Raw genomic sequence first — 23629 nt, 5'->3', positions numbered from 1 at the left:
CAGACTTAGAGGTGAATTGTCGGTTTCTGCACACCCCCTACTGGGGATGTGCCCGCAACCAAGGTACATGCCCTTGACCGGAATCGAACCTGGGACCCTTCAGGGCGACGCTCTGTCCACTGAGCCAAACCGACTAGGGCGATATATATATTGATTTCAGAGAGGAAGGGAGAGGGAGAGAGATAGAAACATCAATGATAAGAGAGAATCATGATTGGTTGCTTCCTGCACACTCCCCTACTGGGGATTGAGCCCGCAACCCAGGCTTGTGCCCTGACGGGGAATCAAGCTGTGACCTGCTGGTTCATAGGTTGACGCTCAACCACTGAACCATGCCAGCTGGGCTAAGATATATTTTCTTGTATCATTAAAAGGTTTACAATAATAGTAACATCTTCATTTGAGTGCTTTCTGTGTGTCAGGTACTATGCTCACTAACCTCTTTATTTGAGTTATCATTTAATTCTCTCAACAGTCCTCTGAAATAGGTTCTATTATTATCTGTACTTCATAGTTGAAGACAATGAGAAATGGGAACCAACTTATTCAAGGTCACTAGGTTGCAAATCAGTTTATAATATGGAACAGTGTAGTGAACTGGAAGTCAGGAGATAATGCTTCAAGACATACTACGTGCCCTATGCTGTGGCTGCAAATGCATTCGAGCAGAGTGTTCAGAAACAGCTTAGAGCCCAAGGTGGAGAGAGACACAAGGCATCAAATTTGTGTTTTAGGTGCTGGAATAGAGGTACAGACAAGGGTCAATGGGGCCAATCAGTGGTAAACCAAGTGGAGTTCTCAGTTCTAAGCATAAATACTTAAGTGGAAAGGAGGACCTGAATGGGTAATGGGTCTTTCAGCAAGGTAGGGCAGTTGAGTGAACAAGGGATTCTAAAAACACTGGCATATTAAGTAAACTGACAGCGGATCAGTTTGGTTGATGTGGGTGCCTGTGAATTTGGGGAGAGTGCTAGAGAAGTGGAGTGGAGACACATAAGTGGTGAAATGAAGCTAGGAGGCTTGATGGTCAAAGGGTTTATGACATGATATAGAAGTTAGACTTTGTGAGTAGTGGAAAACCACAGACAAGTCCTAAGCCAGGGAATATGATCAACTTTACAGTTTTAGAGAGTGCCCTGTTAGATAGTGGGAAAAGTAGATTGAAGACAGCAAGCGTGTCACCAGGGATACCAGGTAAGATTAATGTAGTAGCCGAAACCGGTTTCGCTCAGTGGATAGAGCGTCGGCCTGCGGACTGAGGGGTCCCAGGTTCGATTCCGGTCAGGGGCATGTACCTGGGTTGTGAGCACATCCCCAGTGGGAGATGTGCGGGAGGCAGCTGATCGATGTTTCTCTCATCGATGTTTCTAACTCTATCTCTCTCCCTTCCTCTCTGTGAAAAATCAATAAAATATATTTTTTAAAAAAAGATTAATGTAGTATTTTAGGAGAGGGGGTATTAAGAGGACAAACTAAAGCAACAGTAGTAGGATGTAGAATTTGTGCCTCCCCAAAAAAGTATTAAGAAAGTGAAATTGACAAGGGAAGTCTGAAGGAGCTTCTATTAATGGGCCATAGCCTGCAGGTTAAAACAGCAACAGCACTGTCCTGAGGTCCTCTCTAGCCCAGTAGCTTTTATAGTCTGAAGGTTCACAGTGTGTCTTTTCAATCACAGGCTTGAAACCTCTGTGAAGTTGAGGACCAACATCCATCTTATTCACCATTGCATTCCTGCTGAAGGATCCTGAAACATTTTAAAATAGCTCTTACAGACCAAAAATTCAACTCTTTCCTTTGACTAATAGAATTAAATTCTGTCATCAGATATGAGAATAAAATTCAAGTGACCTCGCCTGATACAGGCAAAACTTTAAAAATAACCACATCAGAAGTTTTATGAAAAGCTGCTAAAGTTTAAACAATATGTGAGAAGATTTCAAATTCTTTAAGTTGGACAAGGCTTAGAAGAAATTATACCTGTGTTTTTCAATGTTTTTTAGTCACATGATATTTTTGAGTAGCTACACAAAATATTATTTTTATGAAAAAATGCTGGCTTTACTTACCTGATAGTAAAAAGTAGTGTTTATACAAGAACATAGATTGGAACATTTCAAACCAAAAAGCACAACCAGCAGTGGATTGTTAAAAAGCCATGTCATGTCAGCTCTTTTTCCTGAGGTAGGATCTTGATTAAACAATCATAGCAACATACTTTCTCAGAGGAAGCTATTTTCACACTTAAGATTAGTTTTTTCTTAATTAAGACAATAATTTAAGTATTTATTTACTAGCCAAGAAGGAATGTATGTATGTATTTATTATTATTATATTTTTAAAATTATTGATCCCTACTAATGTTAGGTATTATTCTAAGTCTTTTTTTAAAAAAAATATTTTTATTGATTACAGAGAGGAAAAGAGAGGGGGAGAGAGAGAGAGAAACATCAATGATGAGAGAGAATCATTGATCGGTTGCCTCCTGCACGCCCCCTACTGGAGATCAAGCCCGCAACCCAGGCATGTGCCCTTGACTGAAATCAAACCTGGGACCCTTCAGTCCGCAGGCCAACTATCCACTGAGCCAAACCAGCTAGGGCTAAGTCTTTTTTTTTTAAGTATATTTTTTATTGGTTTCAGATAGGAAGGGAGAGGGAGAGATAGAAACATCAATGATGAGAGAAAATCATTGATCCACTGCCCCCTGCACACTCCTTACTAGGGGTCGAGCCCGCAACAAGTGCATGTGCCCTTGACTGGAATCAAACCCAGGACCTTTCAGTCTGCAGGCTGACACTCTATCCACTGAGCCAAACCAGGTAGGGTTGTATGTATTTTTTTTTTTACAAAAGAATTTATTAACCAGATGAAATATGAGCCATTATTTGTTAACTATCCATGATAATACTTGTGTTTAAGTTTTGGAAATAGTAGATTTATTTTACATCGATAATGCAGTTTAGTTGGGAGCTATTGGTCTCGCTTTTGTTTTACTTACTGCTAAAATCCTATGAGTAAACGATGTGACATAAATGATTATTGACTTCAAGTATGCCACATCTTTTACTCATAGGATTTTAGCAGTAGGTAAAACAAAAGAGAGACCAATAGCTCCCAACTAAACTGCAGTATCAATGTAAAATAAATCTATTTATTTTACATTGCCTACACATTACAATCACTTGGAGAATTTATAGCAAATATTGATGCCTGAGCCACATCCCCAGAGAGTCTATTTAATTGGTCTTGGGTATCACATCAGTATTTTAAAAGCAATTTTTAGGTGAATCTAAAATTCACCACTGTTGAAAACCACTGTTTTACTAGTAAACCATTGTTTCACATACCTCAGAGGCCAATTAATAATGTAGAAGAGTAGAAAGACCATCTAGATTTAAAAATTGAAATTTTATTTGTTTCTTTGTCTTTCCCATTGCAGGCTATATGCTTGTTGAGGGCAGGAACTGTGTCTTATTTATATTGATAACCTCACAGCCTAGCATAAAACTGGGCATATAGTCTCTTAATAACCTATTTTGGAATAAAGGAAGAAATGATAGGACTTGGTAATTGTTTGGGCATGGGATGATTCAAATAGTGGAATCAAATATGTAAGCTTTTTAAATTTACTTACTTATTGGGCACATGGGACCCTGAAGAGCAGTTGGGTCTTGGTTCTATAGCTCTCCTCTTCATAGAGACAGTCTTTGAGGGAGGGGGAAATATCCTGTGAGAGAAAAACACAAAGACCTTCCTTAGACTTCAGCACGCCTATGAATTATCAGGACGTGAAAATCCTGAGAAGGGACAAAAGACACTCACCCTGCCCAAGTTTAATCAGCAGGGGTTATTAATTTTGTTCATGTTTTCTGGGGGGCACCTAATTTGTGCTCTCTATAAGTAGTATAGGCTATAAAAGCCAGTCGTCCTTGACTTTTTTTAAACGGATGGGTTGGTATAAAGTTACATGGGAATAGGAATATTGCCATTCTTTATTCTAGAGGGCACTGACTCTAGCACTCAGAAAGGTTTCATAAGCTGGCTCTGAAGAAGTTTCCCCTAAACCTGCCTCTTCTGTTGGTTATTTGATTATATCACTTACTAACATTTGGAGAGAACTTGGAATTATTAAGGTGAAGAATTTTCCCTCTGCCCCAAACACAGTATAAAAAAACTTTTCCGAAGCCCTAACTAGTTTGGCTCAGTGGATAGAGCGTCGGCCTGCGGACTCAAGGGTCCCAAGTTCGATTCTGGTCAAGGGCATGTACCTTGGCTGCAGGCACATACCCAGTAGGGAGTGTGCAGGAGGCAGCTGATCGATGTTTCTCTCTTATCGATGTTTCTAACTCTCTATCCCTCTTCCTTCCTCTCTGTAAAAAAAATCAATAGAATATATTAAAAAAAAAAAAACTTTTCCGAAAATGGAAATGAACGGAATAGAAGCAAAATCTTTATTGCTATAGCTTAAAGACTAATGCTTTAGGTTTAAGAAGAGAAAATAAAATTAGAACCATCACCCAAAATGAATAGCAGGCTCATTGCGGCTCTTGCGGCGTAGATTAGGTGGGAGGTTCATTCTGTAGGTGGACACCATAGTGCTTTGCTTGCCTTTGACTCACCTTCTCCATTGTTGCACTGTAGTATTCATATGTTGAGTATCAGGACACAGAGAGAACTAGTTCAAGGATAAAAGTTATCCAGTCATCAGTTGACAAAGCCATCCCAATAGGGAACAGCAGATATCCTAATATAAGGAGAATGATGAATTTATGGTCTGAATCAAGAAATTCTCTGCATGCTGAATCTCTTGTGACATGGTGTGTTAATTAAGCGTTCATGGGATCCCAGACATGGTGGATTTTTGTTGGTGGCAGGAACAAGAGAGAAAGAATTACAAATACCATTTAAAGGCTGACTAAAGAATTTCTTATTTTGGACGTCTTAATGCTAGGCTTAATCTAATAGAGGACAGCAGTTATTTAATTAAATATGTGCAATAAAGTTTTATTGATGTGACTATAGAGGTGGACACAAGTGGCAATATGAGAGAATGGATGGAGAGGTGACAGGGAATAAACAGAAATGGCCTCCTAGCAACATATAGGTTTAGTCCTAAGACATGACTGAGATATAGTAGGCAGAAGTGGGAGGCATATTCTAGCTTGACAAAATAGTAGTAAGCGTCAAGGCAGCATGGAGTGATGCAGGATCAATTACAGGGTGGGGCAAAAGTAGGCTCACAGTTGTTCATATGGAAAATAATACAATAATTAATAAATAGTAATACAAGAATAAACTCTGTGTTTTGCATACTCACATTGTAAACCCATTTTTGCCCCACACTGTATGGGTAGTGGCAAGTAACTTAGTATGGCCACGGTGAAAGCTGGGTTCTGTGAAAAAAGGAGACCTGTCAAAAAGCCTACATATTCCAAAAGTCTTCAGGACTGGCCCTTGAGCCCCTGGAATATGCTGCCTAGTAAAAACATTTACATTTAATACTTAAGATTAACACTTATTTAGTCGAGAATGATGGATATGAGTGTCAACCTCTGAACCAGGAAATCATGATTCAATTCCTGGTCAGAGAACATGCCCTGGGTACGACTTGATCCCCAGTAGAGGGCGTGCAGGAGGCAGCTGGTCAATGATTCTCTCTCATCATTGATGTTTCTATCTCTCTCCCTCTCCCTTCCTCTCTGAAATCAGTAAAAAAAAAAAAAAAAATTTAAAAAGAAGGAAATCGAGACACTTAAATGAGAGTTCGCCATCTGTAATAAAGAGTCTGGCTCCATTTTAATAAAAAAAAAGAGAGATTTGTTGTTCCACTTGTTTATGCATTCATTGGTTGATTATTTTTAAATTTTTACAATTTATTAATTTGAGAGAGAAATATTGATTTGTTGTTCCACTTATTTATGCATTCATTGGCTAATGGCAATGCTTCTTATATGTGCCCTGCCTGGAGATCAAACCGGCAACTTTGGTATATCAGAACAACACAAGCTAACTCAACTACCCGGCCAGAGCATTGGTTGATTCTTTTTTTTTTTTTTTAATATATTTTATTGATTTTTTACAGAGAGGAAGGGAGAGAGATAGAGAGTCAGAAACATCGATGAGATCAGCTGCCTCCTGCACACCCCCACTGGGGATGTGCCCGCAACCCAGGTACATGCCCTTGACCGGAATCGAACCTGGGACCTTTCAGTCCGCAAGCCGGCACTCTATCCACTGAGCCAAACCGGTTTCGGCCATTGGTTGATTCTTGTATGCGCCCTGATCAGGAATCGAACCTTGCTGCATCAAGACAACATTCTAACCAACTGAGCTACCTAGCCAGGGAAGATCATACAACCTTTTTTTTTTTTTTTAAAATATATTTTATTGATTTTTTACAGAGAGGAAGGGAGAAGGATAGAGTTAGAAACATCGATGAGAGAGAAACATCCATCAGCTGCCTCCTGCACACTCCCTACTGGGGATGTGCCCACAACCAAGGCACATGCCCTTGACCAAAACCGAACCTGGGACCCTTGAGTCCAAAGGCCGATGCTCTATCCACTGAGCCAAACCGGTTAGGGCCATACAACCTTTTAGAACTGATAAATCTTTCACAATCGATGAGGAAGCTCTCAGTTACTTCTAATTTAACTATTGCCGGCATTTCAGGTATTTCCTCAGGGGTGTTCCACATAACACTCATTCCCAGAGAGCTGCTTCACAAATAGAACGTTTGGGAAATGCTACTTAATCAATTCTCTGCAGGCTCTGGGAAATTTTGAATGAAGACTTTTACATGTTAAACTCACTGCTCCCCTAAAATCATCTGATTATTGAACCACTTTCCACCAAAGACCTCTTAAAATTCTGCAGAACTCATGCCCTTGGGAACACATCTTGGTATCCAAATACCAAGTTTGAATACTCCAAATGGTTTCCACAGGGTGGGCACTACATTGTAAGATCATTCTTTGACACCAAACATTTTAATAGAAAGCAGAGCAAGCTTTCCTATCTGGTGAACCAATAATTTTCTCTGGCATAAATTAAGGAAAATATAAAAGATTCTATAATTAACACTGTAAAACTGAATGTGTAGTGGAAGAACTTTGTAATTGGACAGATCTGTGCTCGAGGACAGCGACAAAGAGCATGGTCACTGGGGCTGCACTAGCTGCACTGGGTTCAAGTCTTGCCTCTGCCACGTTCTAACCACATTTTGGGCAAGTTGCCTAGTCAAATTGCTTAATGATACAGTTCACATCTCTCTGTAGAGGGGGATGACAGCAATAGTGTTTACCTCATGAGGGTTATAATTACCCAGCACATCACAAGTGCTCAACAACTATTTCTCTTAAGTTACTTTGAATTTTATATTTATTAAATTGTTACAGAATTCCAACAAAGTCATTTTATTTCTCTTCACTCAGGGATATGCTTATTGATCTGAGAGAGAGAGGAAGGGGGGGCCGGGAGGGAGGGAGGGAGAGAGAGAGAGAGAGAGAGGGAGAGAGAGATACACCCATGTGAGAGAGAACATCAACCAGTTGCCCTTCACATGTGCCCCAATTGGGTGATAGAACCTGCAACCCAGGTACGTGCCCTGACCAGAATTCTTGAAAATGCAGCTTCATTATTATCTCTCAGCTTAATCTGTAGAGTAATGCCTGCTATTCTCAATAATGTTTGCTAATTTCCCAATCTGTTTTAAATGAAAATACTTTATTTGACCAGAACTCTCTTTTATCTTTAAAGAATTTTTTTAAAAATTGATTTCAGAGAGGAAGGAAGAGGGAGAGAAAGATAGAAACATCAGTGATGAGGATCGAGCCCACAACCCAGGCATGTGCCCTGACCAGGAATTGAGCAGTGATCTCCTAGTTCATAGGTTGGTGTGCAAGCACTGAGCCACGGGCCAGGCAGAACTCTCCTTATCTTTTTTTTTTTTTTAAATATATTTTATTGATTTTTTACAGAGAAGAAGGGAGAGGGATAGTTAGAAACATCAATGAGAGAAGAGAGATCGATCAGCTGCCTCCTGCACGCCCCCCAGTGGGGATGTGCCCGCAACCAAGATACATGCCCTTGACCGGAATCGAACCTGGAACCCTTGAGTCCACAGGCTGACGCTCTATCCACTAAGCCAAACCAGTCTGGCCTCTCCTTATCTTTTAAAATGACTTTTTTAGAGCCCTGGCTAGTATAGTTCAGTTGGTTCAGAATACTTTGTTGCTTTCTGGAAGTACCGCCACTTCACTGATGGATAAAATCAAAGCACCCAAGGCTATTATTTGCTACTGATACTTAAAAACAGTGCCAAATCAGTGGTTCTCTCTGCGATTGGAGGGTGATGGGGGTCAACGCCTGAGGGCTCCCAGTATGTGAGAGGGGGCAGGCTGGGCTGAGGGACACTCCCCCCCACACACACCCAGTGCACGAATTTCGTGCACCGGGCCCCTAGTTATATATGTGTGCCACACGTGTGTGTGTGTGTGTATGAATCCTCACCCAAGGGTATTTTTCCATTGCTTTTTTGAAAGAGTGGAAGAGAGGTTCGGAGGGGGAGGGAGAGAGAGAGAGAGACAGAAACATTGATGTGAGCTCTAACCGGTTTGGCTCAGTGGATAGAGCATCAGCCTGCGGACTGAAGGGTCCCAGGTTTGATTCCAGTCAAGGGCACATCCCCAGCTAGGGGGTGTGCAGGAGGCAGCTGATCGATGTTTCTCTCTCATCGATGTTTCTAACTCTCTATCCCTTGCCCTTCCTCTCTGTAAAAAATCAATAAAATATATATATATATATATTTTTTTTAAAAGAAACACTGATGTGAGAGTGACACATCTATTGGTTGCCTCCCACATGCGCCCCAACTGAGACTGGGGATCAAACCTGCAACTAAAGTATGTGCCCTTGACCGGGGCTTAAACCCTTGACCAGGGCTCAAACCCTTGACCCTTCAGTGTTGGAGCCAAAACTCTAACCACTGAGCAACACTGGCCAGGGCATGCCACATCTTTTTATCCACTCATTGGTTGAAGGACATTTAGGTTATTTCCATGTCTTGGCTATTGTGAATGATGCCTTATTAGTTAGTTATAGGGATGGTCATATAATAACTTAATCCCCCGTTGTTAAATATTTTGTTTTCCTAGTTTTTCCCAATTGTGGATGCAGAACATTGTTGGATGTAAGTCTTATTGTATATATCCAATTATTTCCCTAATGCAAATTTCTAGTTTTTTGAAGAGACATTGTTCTTTCAAAGGGCATTCTCCTTAAATGCAGCCCCACTAGTTTAACAGGATGTTAAGCAGCACTTGCCTTGCTGCCCCAGCATTGGTGACTAAGGTTCTGCTAGCTAGGGCCAGAGTCCTTCTCAGGTCATGGGCTACTCAGCCACTACCCTGACCACCATTCCCTTCCCCAGTCTGTACAAAATGACCTGTAAAGGAGAAATATCAGGTGTGGGAGCTTTGTGGGCAGTGCCATAAAGTAAGGCCCAAGCAACTTCTTATAGAAAGACTCAGAGGAAGGGGCTGTAAAAAGGAGAGACTGGGTGGATGGATGTGTGCTAAGGCAGAGAGAGAAGGACTGATGAGAAGGCAAGAGAGAATGCTGATGCTGGAGCAGCCAGTATCTCCACTATCTGGCGTAGCAAAGATGTGGGAGTCTTCCCTGCTCAGATGGACACTTGGGGAGGTAGTAGGTTTGCAATAGAAATTACAAAAGTATAGCCCTAACTGGTTTGGCTCAGTGGATAGAGCGTCAGCCTGTGGACTCAAGGGTCCCGGGTTTGACTCCAGTCAGGGGCATGTACCTTGGTTGCGGGTACATCCCCAGTAGGGGGTGTGCAGGAGGCAGCTGATTAATGTTTCTCTCGTATTGATGTTTCTAACTCTCTATCCCTCTCCCTTCCTCTCTGTAAAAAATCAATAAAATATATTTTTTTAAAAATAAATAACAAAAGTATAAATTTTGAAAGATTGAGATAAAGTTGAAGTAAATAATATTTTTTAAAATTTTGCCAACCACATGGCTTTATACTAGCATTAAAACCTCAAGACTTGCCGAAACCGGTTTGGCTCAGTGGATGGAGCGTTGGCCTGTGGACTGAAGGGTCCCAGGTTCGATTCCGGTCAGGGGCATGTGGCTGGGTTGCGGGCACATCCCCGGTGGGAGATGTGCAGGAGGCGGCTGATCGATGTTTCTCTCCCATCGATGTTTCTAGCTCTCTATCTCTCTCCCTTCCTCACTGTAAAAAAATCAATAAAATATATTTAAAAAACAAAACAAAACAAAAAAAAACCTCAAGACTTAATGCCTACTTAGGATAAGATTCATTGTTAACAATAGTGGATATAAATGCTTAACACAAGAAACCTTATTGATAATTTTCCATTTTCTTGATCTATTTTTTTTCAGATATAATTGTTATTTTTACCTCAGATGTAGGAAAAGAGAAAAACTCTTTGTGAGAATGAAAGAAGCATCTGCCCTGCTTTTTTTCTGGCTTCTCACCATTTTCTGAAGGTTAGTTTATTTAGAACTATAATATGTTTTGTAAATCCAATAACTGGATATTGGAATACACAGAAAATACTAAATGAAAAAATATGAGAGGAGGCCACTCTTAACCCCTTTGTGTTGTGGTACTTCCACTCTTCTGTTAATATATCTCCGTGATGACCTGACTCATAAAACATGTGTGCATGACATCACTCACCAGTCTACATTACATTGTCAGGAAGCTTTATTTATTTTTCCTTTTTATTTTTTTAAATGTTTTATTGATTTTTTTACAGAGAGGAAGGGAGAGAGATAGAGAGTCAGAAACATCAATGAGAGAGAAACATCGATCAGCCGCCTCCAGCACCCCCCCCCCCCCCCACTGGGATGTGCCCGCAACCAAGGTACATGCCCTTGACCGGAATCTAACGTGGGACCTTTCAGTCCCCAGGCCGACATTCTATCCACTGAGCCAAACCAGTTAGGGCTATTTTTCCTTTTTAAATAAAAATAAATGTAAGTAGAAGTTTTCATCTTTTATCGCACACCCCAGTGGATTTATTTTACTCCCTGTGGTTGATGCACCTCTCCATGAAGACCACTGGCTTAGGAAAGGGAAGGAGAGGGAATGAAGAAAAAGATGATGTCCCACCCCCTCCTCTTTGGGTCTGCCCTGCAAAATGGGGAGGAGGAAGGACCTTACATCCTTTATGAGAGTGGAGTTTTAAACGGAAAAATTTTTTTAAAGCAATGAAGAGCTGGGGTTTTTTTGTTTTTAAATATATTTTTATTATTGATTTCAGAGAGGAAGGGAGAGGGAGAGAGAGAGAGAAACATCAGTAATGAGAGAGAATATAGATTGGCTGCCTCCTGCATGCCCCCCACCAGCAATCGAGCCCACAACCCAGGCATATGCCCTGACTGGGAATTGAACTGTGACCTCCTGGTTCATAGATTGACGCTCAAACCACTGAGTCACACCAACCGGGCTGAAGTAGAATTTTTTTTATAAAAGACTTTATTTTTTTGAAAGCAGTTTTAGGTTTACAATAGAGTTAAGAGGGAGGTACAGAGATTTCCCATATACCTCCTGCCCCTGCTTCTCCTACTATCAACATCACTCACCAGGATGGTATATTTTTTACCAAGGATGGACCTATATTGACACATCATAATCACTCAAAGTCCATAGTTTGCCATAGGGTTTACTCGGTGTTGTGCACTTTATGGGTTTAGATAAAGGTGTGGTGATATTAGGCTATCATTATAATATCATATAGAGCAGTGGTTCTCAACCTTCCTAATGCCGCGACCCTTTAATACAGTTCCTCATGTTGTGGTGACCCCCGATTTCATCGTTACAAATTGAACATAATTAAAGCATAGTCGCCATAACTGGTTTGGCTCAGTGGATAGAGCGTTGGCCTGTGGACTCAAGGGTCCCAGGTTCAATTCCGGTCAAGGGCATGTACCTTGGGTGCGGGCACATAACCAGTGGGGAGTGTGCAGGAGGCAGCTGATTGATGTTTCTAACTCTCTATCCCTCTTCTCTCCCTTCCTCTCTGTAAAAAATCAATAAAATATATTTTTTTAAAAATAAAGTATAGTGATTAATCACAAAAACAATATGTAATTATATATGTGTTTTCCCATGGTCTTAGGCGACGCCTGTGAAAGGGTCGTTCGACCCCCAAAGGGGTCTCGACCCACAGGTTGAGAATCGCTGATATAGAGCATTTTCATTGTCTGAAAAGTGCTCTGTGCTCTGCCTATTCATCTCTCTCATTCCACAACCATGGATCATTTTGTTGTTTCCATCACTTTGCCTGTTCCAGAATATCATATTGTTGAAATCATACAGATGTAGATTGACTTTTTTCACTTAGTAATATGCATTTATGGTTCCTCCATGTTCTTTCATGGCTTGAAAACTCATTTCATTTTAACACCAAATAATATTCCATTGTCTGTATGTACCACAGTATTCATTTACTTGCCTCCAAGTTTTGGCAGTTATAGTTAAAGCTGCTTTAAACATCATATGCAGGTTTTCGTGTGCACAGAAGCTTTTCAGCTCCTTTTGGGGCAATACCAAGGAGAGTGATTGCCAGATCATATGGTAAAAGTATGTATTGTTTTGTAAGCAATCACCAAACTGTCAAAGAGACTATACCAGGGGTGGGCAAACTTTTTGACTCGAGGGTCACAATGGGTTCTTAAACTGGACTGGAGGGCTGGGACAAAAGCATGGATGGAGTGTTTGTGTGAACTAATATAAATTCAAAGTAAACATCATTACATAAAAGGGTACGGTCTTTTTTTTTTTTAAGTTTTATTCATTTCAAACGGGCCGCATCCGGCCCACGGGCCGTAGTTTGCCCACGGCTGGACTATACCATTTTGCATCCCTGCTGGCAGTGGTGAGAATCCCTGTCACTACACATCCTCACCAACATTTGGTGTGGTCAGTGATTAGATTTGGACATTCTAATAGGTGTGTAGTGGTTTCGTATTGTTTAAAATTGCACTCTCCCTCTCTTCCCCCCACCACTTGATTTTAGAGAGAGTGGAAGGAAAGGGGAGAGACACACAGAGAGAAACATTGATGTGAGAGAGACATCAATTGGGTGCCTCCTGCATGTGCCCTAACCAGAGCCGGGGATCAAGCCTGCAACCAAGGTACATGTCCTTTACCAGAATCGAACCAGGACCCTTCAGTCCACAGGCTCTATCCACTGAGCCAAACTGGCTAGGTCTAGGGCTGCATTTTCTTGATGACACACGATGAGGAACAGCTTTTCATGTGCTTCTTTGCCATCTGTTTATCATCCTTGGTAAAGTGTTTGTAGAGCTGTTTTGTTTGTTTTTTAATCAAGTTGCTTTCTTATTGTTCTTTAACAAGTTTGGATCATTTGCAAATATTTTTTCCCAAGTCAATGGCTTGTTTTCTCATTTTCTTGACAGTGTTATTCACATAGATGTCTTTAATTCTAATGAAGTCTGGTTTATCAATTATTTCATTCATGAATCCTGTTTCATCTAAAAAGTCACCACTGAAAAAAAATTAATTAAAAAATAAAAAGTCACCCTAACCGGTTTGGCTCAGTGGATAGAGCATCGGCCTGCGGACTGAAGGGTCCTAGGTTCGATTCCGGCCAAGGGCATGTACCTTGGTTGCGGGCACATTCCCGGTGGGGAGTGTGCGGGAGGCAGCTGATCTATGTTTCTCTCTCATCGATGTTTCTGACTCTCTATCCCTGTCCCTTCCTCTCTGTAAAAAAATTAATAAAATATATATTTAAAAAATAAATAAATAAATAAACAAAAAGTCATCACCGCCCTGACCAGTTTGTCTTGGGTGATGGTATACAGACCCTGAGGACTGAAGGGCCCTGGGTTCGATTCCAGTTGGGCACATGTACCCCGGTTGCAGGCTTGATCCCCAGCCCTGGTTGGGTTGTGTGCGAGGGGCAACTTATCAATGTGTCTCACATAGATGTTTCTCCCTCTCTGTCTCTCCCCTTCCTTTCCACTCTCTGTAAAAATCAATGGAAAAATATCCTTGGGTGAGGGTTAACCAAAAAGCAAAACAAAACAAACACAGTCATCACCATAACCAAGATCATCTAGATTTTCATGTTATCTTCTAGGAGTTTTATAATTTTTTTTTTTTTACATTTAGGTTTCTGATCCATTTCAGTTATTTTTTTTTGGGTGAAGGGTACAGTCTATTTCTAGATTCTTTTTTACTTTTTTTTCATATGTATTCTAATTTTTCCAGTATCACTTGTTGAAAACACTGCCTTTGTTCCATTGTATTGCATTTGTTCTTTTGCCAAGGATCAATTGACTAAAATTGTGTGGGACTAATATCTGGGTTGTCTATTTTGTTCCATTGATCTATTTGGCTAGCCTTTCACCAATACCACAATGCCTTGATTACTGTAGCTTTAGAGTAAGTCTTAAAGTTGAGTAGTGTCAGTTCTCTGGCTTTGTTCTTTTTCTCCAATATTGTTGTTGGCTATTTTGAGTCTTTTGCTTCTCCACATAAACTTTAGCGCTATTTTGTCAATCTCCAAAAAAGAACGTGCTGGGATTTTGATTGGGATTGCATTGAACCCAAATATCAAAGTGGAACATCTTGGTACTATTGAGTATTCCTGTCCATGAACATGGAATAATTCTCCATTTACTTAGTACTTCCTGGATTTGTTAATCAGTTTTTGTAGTTTTCCTCATCGAGATCCTGTACATAGTTTGTAAGATTTATGCCTACATATTTCATTTTGGGAGTTGTAATGTAAATGGTATTGTGTTGTTAATGTCAAATCCATTTGTTCATTGCTGTATACAGGAAAGCAATTGACTTTTGTATATTAATCTTGTATACTGCAACGTTGTTATAATTGCTTATTAATTCCAGGATTTTCTACATAGACAATCATGTCATCTATAAACAAAGGCAGTTTTTTAAAAATATATTTTTATTGATTTCAGAGAGGAAGGGAGAGGTAGAAAGAGATAGAAACATCAATGATGAGAGGGAATCATTGATTGGCTGCCTCCTGCAGGTTGGACCAAGCCCACAACCCAGGCATGTGCCCTTGACCAGAATCTAACCTGGGACCCTTTGGTCCACAGGCTGACGCTCTATCCACCGAGCCAAACCGGCTAGGACAACAAAGGCAGTTTTATTCATAACCAATATACTTCTTCTTTCCTCTTCTTGTCATATTGTATTAGTGTCTTAGTCCATTTGGGCTGCAATAACAAATTACCGTGGTCTGGGTGGCTTATAAACAACAGAAAAAATGTTTTTAAATGATAGACACATACTTCTTTTTTTTTGACACATGCTTCTTTTTTTAAATATATTTTTATTGATTTTAGAGAGGAAGGGGGAGAGAGAGAGAAAGAAACATTAATGAGGACAGAGAATCATTGATCAGCTGCCTCCTGCACACCCCTAACTGGGGATCGAGCCTACAACCTAGGCATGTGCCCTTGACCAGAATTGAACCTGGGACCTTTCAGTTCGCAGGCCAACACTCTATCCGCTGAGCCAAACCAGCTAGGGCAAACAACAGAAAATTTTTTCTCACACTTCTAGAGCAGCGGTTCTCAACCTGTGGGCCGCGACCCCTTTGGGGGTTGCCTAAGACCATCGGAAAACAGATATATAATTACATATTATTTTGTGATTAATCACTATGCTTTAATTATGTTCAATTTGTAACAATGAAATTGGGGGTCACCACAACATGAGGAACTGTATTAAAGGGTCACGGCATTAGGAAGGTTGAGAACCACTGCTCTAGAGGCTGGGGAATCTAAGATCAAGGTTCCAGCAGATTTAGTATTTGGTGAGGCTCACTCCCTGGTTCATAGGTCCTCACATGGAGGAAGGGAGTGAGGGAGCACCTTGAGGTCTCTTATAAGGGCACTAATTGCATTTATGAGGGCTTTACCCTCAGGACCTAATTGCCTCCCAAATACTGTCACCTTGGTGGTGAGGTTTCAGCATATGAATTTGGAAGAACACCAACATTCAGTCTATAGCAATTAGCTAGGACTTTCAGCATAATGTTGAAAAAGAGTGGTGAGAGAGGACACCTTTGCCTTATTTGTGATGTTAGCAGGAAAGCTTCTAGTTTCTCATCATTAACTACGATATTAGTTGTAGATTTTGTGTAGATATTCTTTATCAAGATGAAGAAGTTTCCTCTATTCCTAATTTGCTGTATTCACCTTATTTTAAAATGTGTATACCATCACCACTAGCAGTAAATTGGCTGAACAATTTAGGATTGCTTGATGTAGGTGTTTTGTCTTTAGGATGTACAGTCAAAATACCATATATTCAAGTCTCCTGAAATAATTCCTCTCCTTGTGGTTTTCTACCAACTAGTTATATAGATAGATTAACTTGTTTCAGTTTGTTTTTATATTTAGAGATATTGTTCTTTTAATTTAATTTTCAAAGTATGTAAAATTTTCACATGAATCTGTAACCAAAATAAAATAAAATACATTAAGAGAAGTCTATCTACTACCCTTTCCTCAGTCTGTTCTCTTATTCTCTATAAGTAACCTGGGCAACCATTCTTGTTATTGTTGTTAATCCTCACCTGAGGATATTTTTTCCATTGTGTTTTAGAGAGAGAGTGGAAGTGAGGGAGGGAAAAAAGGAGGGAGGGAAAGGGGGGGGGAGAGAGAGAGAGAGAGAGAGAGAGAGAGAGAGAGAGAGAGAGAGATATGACAGAGACACATTGATTGGTTGCCTCCCCGACGATAGCCAGGGATTGAACGTGCAACCCAGGTACTTGCCCTTGACCTGGAATCAAACCAGCAACCCTTTGATGTACAGGCTGACACTCTAACCATTGAACAACACCATCCAGGTCTAGGTAACCATTTTTATTAGTTTTTGGTTTATCTTTCAGTTGTTACTTTTATATACAGAAAAAGTTATATGTATATTCATTTATATCCTCCCTCCCTTTTAAAAATAACAGGGCCGAAACCGGTTTGGCTCAGTGGATAGAGCGTCGGCCTGCAGACTGAAAGGTCCCAGGTTCGATTCCGGTCAAGGGCATGTACCTGGGTTGCAGGCATATCCCCAGTAGGAGGTGTGCAGGAGGCAGCTGATCGATGTTTCTCTCTCATCGATGTTTCTAACTATCTATCTCTCTCCTTTCCTCTCTGTAAAAAATCAATAAAATATATTAAAAAATAAAATAAAATAAAAAATAAAAATAAAAATAACAGGGCCTACTGTACATACTATTTTATACCTTGCTTTTTTTTCACTTGACAGTATGTTCTGGAGGTCACTCATAGCTATATGCAAAATTCTTCCTCGTTAAAATTGTACCGTTTCTAATGAACAGTTATTAAAATGGTGAAGCTGTACCATTTCCCTATGGATAGGCATTTCTGTTGTTTCCATTACTTTACTGTTATAAGTGTTAAAAAGAAAAGCTTTGGGCATATGCCATTTCATGTGTTTGCCAATATGTTTGAGATAGATTCTTAGAATTGTATTGCTGGAGCAAAAGGTAAATGCATATGAGCATCGGCAGAGCACCAGAGGGTGGCGGGTTCGATTCCTGGTCATGGGCACATACCTGGGTTGCAGGTTTTTGCCCTGGCCCTGGGTCAGGGTGCTGCTGGAGGCAACGAATCAATGTGTCTCTCTCACAGTGATGTTTCTCTCTCTCTCTCTCTCTCTCTCTCTCTCTCTCTCTCTCTCTCTCTCCCCATCCCTGTCTTCCAGCTCTCTAAAATCAATGGGGAAAAAGATATCCTCAGGTGACAATTAACAAAAGCAAAAACAAAAAAACAAAAAAGGTAAATGCATATGTACTTACTCCATACTCATTAAACAACACTCTCTTCTCCCTCCCTGCAGCCCCTGGTAACCACAGGAATACAAAGTCTTTTAAAAACCACAAAAGGGAAACCAAAAACTGATGAGTATTGTTATCCTTATGTCTGTGTCTCTGTGTTTTTAGAATAATATCAAGATAACTTTTTTCAATAGACAAGCTTTATTTAATTAAAGTCTAGTTTTGTTTTCATTTTAATTTTTTTATCTGAATCACAAAAGTTTAGGTTTTAATAGACATTTGGAAAATTAAGAGACAACGATAAAAATCATGCAACTCCACCACCAGAAGATAACCAATGTTACATTTTGATGCATTTCATTCATTTGTTCCTGTCTTTCTTCTTCCCTCTCCCTCCTGTCCCCTCCAGAGAGCCCATGTATATATTGGAGTGGGTATGTGCATATAGATATACTTATGTACAGCTCTCTTTCAGTTGTGTGGTCTGTAACTATAAAGGTAGGATTATACTGTAAGTTTCTACTTTTTAGAGTATTTTTAAGTGGCCATTAAATACTATTCAAAAATACTATATTAGAATGATGGATATTCTAGCATATGAAAAATCTCATAATTTATATGTTTATTGTTGGATATTTAGGTTGCTTCCCAGTTGTTTTTGCTCTTTGTTAAGGATCAACTTTGTGTATATATCTTGTCTGAATATTTTCTTTTCTTTTTTTTTGCGTATTTTATTTTCTTAGAGCTATTTCTAGAAACAGGTTACTAGGTCAAAGGGTGTGCTGGTCTATATTGGGATTCACTGTTCTGTTGTATGTGGTCTCATGAGCTAGAAAAAGCACCCAGATTCACAAGCTTCCTGGTAAGTTGTTGGGGTCCAGCCCCAGCAGGTCCAGGGGTTCCCAAAGATGTGGACGGAGTCAGCGAAGAAGGAATGACATGGAGGCAGTGTTCAGTTAATCATCATAGCTAGGTTCTCCTAGCCAGGTTCTGGCCAGGATCTCCAGCCAGGTTCTATGTATTTTATTGTCTTGTTACATCTGTATTTATACCAGTTGATTTTAATCCTATCAATTTCTATTCCAAAGGTTAGGGAGTTTCTTATCTCCATTCCAGGGAGTAAAGGTTATGTAGCTTAAGCGTGATTGTTCGTAGTTAAAGTGATTAACTACCCGCCTGGCACTTAGTTAAGGGGTTTTATTCCCTCCCTAACTTCAGGGAAAAATCCCTACTTGGGGAAACAACCTTTCTCGGAGGGGTGACCTTGGTTAAAACACATAGCGCCAAGAAGGGGAACAAACATATTAAGAACAGTATTCCATATACACCAGGTCCCTTGAAACATATGCTGTGCAGATGTTTCTTCCCTGCAGCGACTGTGTCAAGCAGCAAGGATGGACTGGCTTCCGGCAGTAAGTGTAGTTATTTTACCTTCTAGCCATAGAGGAATACCCACTTTTGTCATAAAGAGGAAGAAATCCTTTTACTCATCAAACCTTTGTAGCAACCTTTAGTCAGTAGACCAGAATGAAATCTGAAGATGTGGCTAAACTGAGACCAACAATAGAGCATAGTTAATTCATATGCATAATTCTCCCTTAGGCAGTGAACCGATTTTTATTCTATTCACCTTCTGTCATAGCCCCTATTAACGTAAAAACCATTGAAACCTGTAAAGAATTTTTTCCATTTAATTCTTTATTACCTTTGGAACATTCTTTTCCCTTTAATAAAAAGAATAGCAGTGATACATGTGCTACTGGTAGAAAATTAAGAGATCTTCTATAAAATGCTATGAAAAGAAATTTCAATTATTACTGAATATGCCAACTCTTAATTTAAAAAGTGCAAAAGAAGTCAATCAATAGACTTAACCTTGACGTTGACCCAATTCCTTCTGAACCCATGATTTGTTATGCTTCCTGGCTAATCCTTCAGAAAAGTCTTTCCATATATGCACAGAATAGTTCAGAACACCAAGACGTAGGCACAGAACAGAAATGTGAGCAGGTCACCGACACAGCTGGCCTTACTCTGGGTTACTGCAATGAAGTCCTCAGGAGCAAGTGGGGAGGACACGACACGATCCAGTGATGCACTGTGGTCAGAGACCCAGAGCATACTTCCCTGGGACCTGAGGGTCAGCTGCTTATTAGGTACAATGGAAATAAAACTGAAAGGAACCTGAAGAGGAAATAACACTGGAAGGTATGATTCAACATGTTTTACTTTTGGTGAAGTCAAATGGTTTCCACCACTGAGCAAATTGCAGTGCTTTCTTCCTCTGATCCTCAAAGCTTTCTCGGACCCCTTTCCTCCAAAGTCGTGGCTCTATATCCAGCATCCCACCAATGATTTCCTTTCCAAAGTAATGAGGGAATTTGTGTTGATCTTTTTTTTTTTTTTAAATATATTTTATTGATTTTTTACAGAGAGGAAGGGAGAGAGAGATAGAGAGCTAGAAACATCGATGGGAGAGAAACATCGATAGGCCGCCTCCTGCACATCTCCTACTGGGGATGTGCCCACAACCGAGATACATGCCCTTGACCGGAATCGAACCTGGGACCTTTCAGTCCACAGGCCGACGCTCTATCCACTGAGCCAAACCGGTTTCGGCTGTGTTGATCTTTAATGACATGAGCAAACCCTCCTTGAAGACCGAAATCCACAGAGAAGTAAGGTAAGCCTTTAGGCACAGACTTTTTGATATCTTTGGAAGACAGATCAATCAATTTCTTGTTCATAGACCACTCCTCATCAGATTCCATTATGGCTTTCTTAAAATAGATGGGAGCCATATCACCCATTTCCTTTGGGAGAGGAATGCATTCATAAACCATATGATATTGTTTCTTCATGCTCATGTTAGTTTCTAAAAAGATGCAATCCAACCCTTTATCTTCAAACATCTTTACCAATGATTTTCTAAACATCTGAATTTCCTCCCAGATGTCTTCATCCAATAAGGTAGCGGCTCTATGGTGCTGCAGAGGGACTATCAGGCAGTGACCCTCGGTAAGAGATCTAAAGTTGGGTAAACATAAATAAACCTTAATACCTATTGCAACAATAAGGTGCTTGGGAAACTGAGAGCTGTCAAAACAATACAGACACCTTTCCATTTGTGCAGCAAGACTCCGGTGTTCAGCAATAGCTTTTTTCCTCTGGTTTTCTGCTTCTTCACCAAAATGTTCTTTTTCAGCTGCTTTGGAGACAAACATGTCATCCAGAGTATAATAGTCTCCATCTGTCTTTCCCATAAACTTAGACGCCATTCTCATAAAAAGTTTGTTCTGATTTTCTGCTGTTCCCATCTTCTCATTCTTGACTAAATCGTTTAGACTTAAATTATCATCATCACGAAAGTATCTGACCCTTTCTTTTTCCTCATGGGTTGAAGCCATCTGTCTCTTCCTTCTTCCTCCTTTAGATTCCAGAGGTTTCTCTGGTGTGTTCACAGGCCAAACTCTCCCAGACTGATCTGTTCTGACAAGAATCACTTCTTGCTGGTCTTCATTCTCTATCCCAGATTTTTTTGATGATATAGTTTCTTTGAATTTATTTGCTTTTTCAAGTTGGGCTTTAAGTTGCTCAGCTAACTCCATATTTCCCATCATCTCTGCCTTGATAATCTTGGCTCCCAACTTGTTCTTCTCATCAACACTCAGGATGTGGATGGACTCATCCTCAGGGAGACTTCCTGAAAATGAAGACTTTGTGTCCTGTAGAGGTTCTTTTCTCGGAGAGTCATCCGTCGAGCTTTCATCGTGTGATTTCTCTCTTCCATCTTCTGAGATATGTCGATAGCCAACACTGTGACTGGTTTCCAATGGATTTCGATTTGAATGTTTCCTCTCTCCTTCTCTCTCATCAGAGCGACTTCGTGATGATAAATTTTCTTCGCTGTTCTCTGTCAGTTTTCGAAAACGACAACGCACAGAACCCTGAGTGGCCAGTGCTGAGGGTGAACTAGATTCAACATTCCTGCCCATGTGATGAAATGACAGTTCATCATCAGAGGGCCTTATAAATTTAGGTCTCAAATTTCCAAGAGAAGAAAACTCTTGACTTTGCCTTGAATTGGAGTCTCTTCTATATGTTTCTGAAGACCCAGGTCTATTATTTTTTTCATCACCATAAAACTTATCTTTATGTTTTGTAATATCTGTTGAACTATGTCTATCCCTTGAACTTTTATTATATTTTGTCAAGTCTGATTTTCTACTTTCTTGACTACTCGGTGCTTTATCTGAATACATTGGCTTCCTCCAGCGTTCTCGTCTACAGTCTTCTTTTGTGGATGCAGTATTTTCAGCTTCTTCTAATTTCGACTGAAATATTTCCATTGACCCATATCTTTCAGCTACAATGTCTTTCAAATTTCTATTCTGTTTCTCAGCTTGTTCCTTCATTCTTTGATAAGACTTCCTTAGCCAGCTTAATCCACCATCTTCTATTACTGAAACTTTAGTAACTGATGACGTAGTACAGTCTTCTGGTGGAAGACCAGTCCCACCATCCTTCCAGTATGGATTCAGTTCTCTTTCTAGCAGTCTGGACTGTTCAAGTGCTTGGGTTTCTGCTTGCTCTATTTTCTTTTTTGTTTCTTTTTCAGCTTTGAGTGATGATGATGACACAGTTTTAACAGACATAAAATCAACAGTCATCCACTCATCCCTCCAAATACCTCGGTTGTCTTCTTTTTCTGACTTTTCACCTTTCAGTTTCCAGGCCTTTTCCTTGCCAGGAGTCTGGGGTGGAACAGCCTCAACCCACTCATCTTCAGAGCTTGATGAACTATCAGATGACTCATTGTTTTTTTCATACTTCTGTTCCTTGCTCTTTTTTTTCTTCTCTTTCTTTACTTTTTTTGAACGCTTGTTTTTTTTCTTCTTTTTCTTCACAGAGTGCTCCTGTGAGAAGTGTTCAATCCGCTCATTCACATCAGGTAGCATCCATGTATCCTCACCCCGAAGTCGTTTAAGTTCTTTACGCCTTTCTTCCTTCTCAAAATTGGCTTTAGCCTGGAGCAACACCTCGGCTCTGGCGATCCGGGTCTGCTCCTTACGCTCTTCGATACTCCTCGAACTTTCAAAACGACCTCCTGCAGCTGCCATTGTTGTTCTCGGAACCCTTCACGAATTTGCATGTCATCCTTGCGCAGGGGCCATGCTAATCTTCTCTGTATCGTTCCAATTTTAGTATATGTGCTGCGAAGACTAAATGACACGGAGACAGCGTTCAGTTGATCAGCAGCCTAGCCAGGATCTCTAGCCAGGATCTCCAGCCAAGTTCTGGTCTGGATCTCCAGTGAAGTTCTGCTGTCTCTAGGTTCTGTGTAGGTTCTGTGTAGGTTCTGTGTCTAGGTTCTGTGTCCTGTTGTCTTGTTACATCTGTATTTATACCAGTTGATTCCAATCCTATCAATCTCTATTCCAAAGGTTAGGGAGTTTCTTATCTCCATTCCAGGAAGTAAAGGTTAGGTAGCTTAAGCATGATTGTTCGTAGTTAAAGTGATTAATTACCCGCCTGGCACTTAGTTAAGGGGTTTTATTCCCTCCCTAGCTTCAGGGGAAAATCCCTACCTGGGGAAACAACCTTTCTCGGAGAGGTGACCTTGGTTAAAACACATAGTGCCAAGAAGGGGAGCAAACATATTAAGAACAGTATGCTATATATGCCAGGTCCCTTGAAACAGCAAGGATGGACTGGCTCCCGGCACCAGTGTAAATGAGGTTTCCTCTGTGCACATTGATTGGGAAATTCCT

General features: G+C 40.4%; 1 protein-coding gene and 1 non-coding gene across 2 annotated transcripts; both read right to left on the bottom strand.

The window, feature by feature from the left end:
- Positions 1 to 19551: 19551 nt before the first annotated feature.
- On the bottom strand, positions 19552 to 22979 carry LOC132233110 (CWF19-like protein 2). Its single transcript, XM_059693226.1, has 2 exons — positions 20479 to 22979; positions 19552 to 20249 (listed from the first exon to the last, which is right to left on the bottom strand). The coding sequence occupies exons 1-2, from the start codon at positions 22976 to 22978 to the stop codon at positions 20074 to 20076; spliced, it is 2676 nt and encodes an 891-aa protein (XP_059549209.1). The 5' UTR covers position 22979; the 3' UTR covers positions 19552 to 20073.
- A 1-nt stretch (position 22980) lies between these two features.
- On the bottom strand, positions 22981 to 23091 carry LOC132233900 (U6 spliceosomal RNA). Its single transcript, XR_009452754.1, has one exon. It is a non-coding gene; the product is annotated as a U6 spliceosomal RNA (small nuclear RNA).
- Positions 23092 to 23629: the final 538 nt, after the last annotated feature.

This window comes from Myotis daubentonii, chromosome 4 (genome assembly GCF_963259705.1).
Source record: "Myotis daubentonii chromosome 4, mMyoDau2.1, whole genome shotgun sequence".
Taxonomy (NCBI): domain Eukaryota; kingdom Metazoa; phylum Chordata; class Mammalia; order Chiroptera; family Vespertilionidae; genus Myotis; species Myotis daubentonii.
This window is presented reverse-complemented; position numbering and strand designations above follow the sequence as displayed.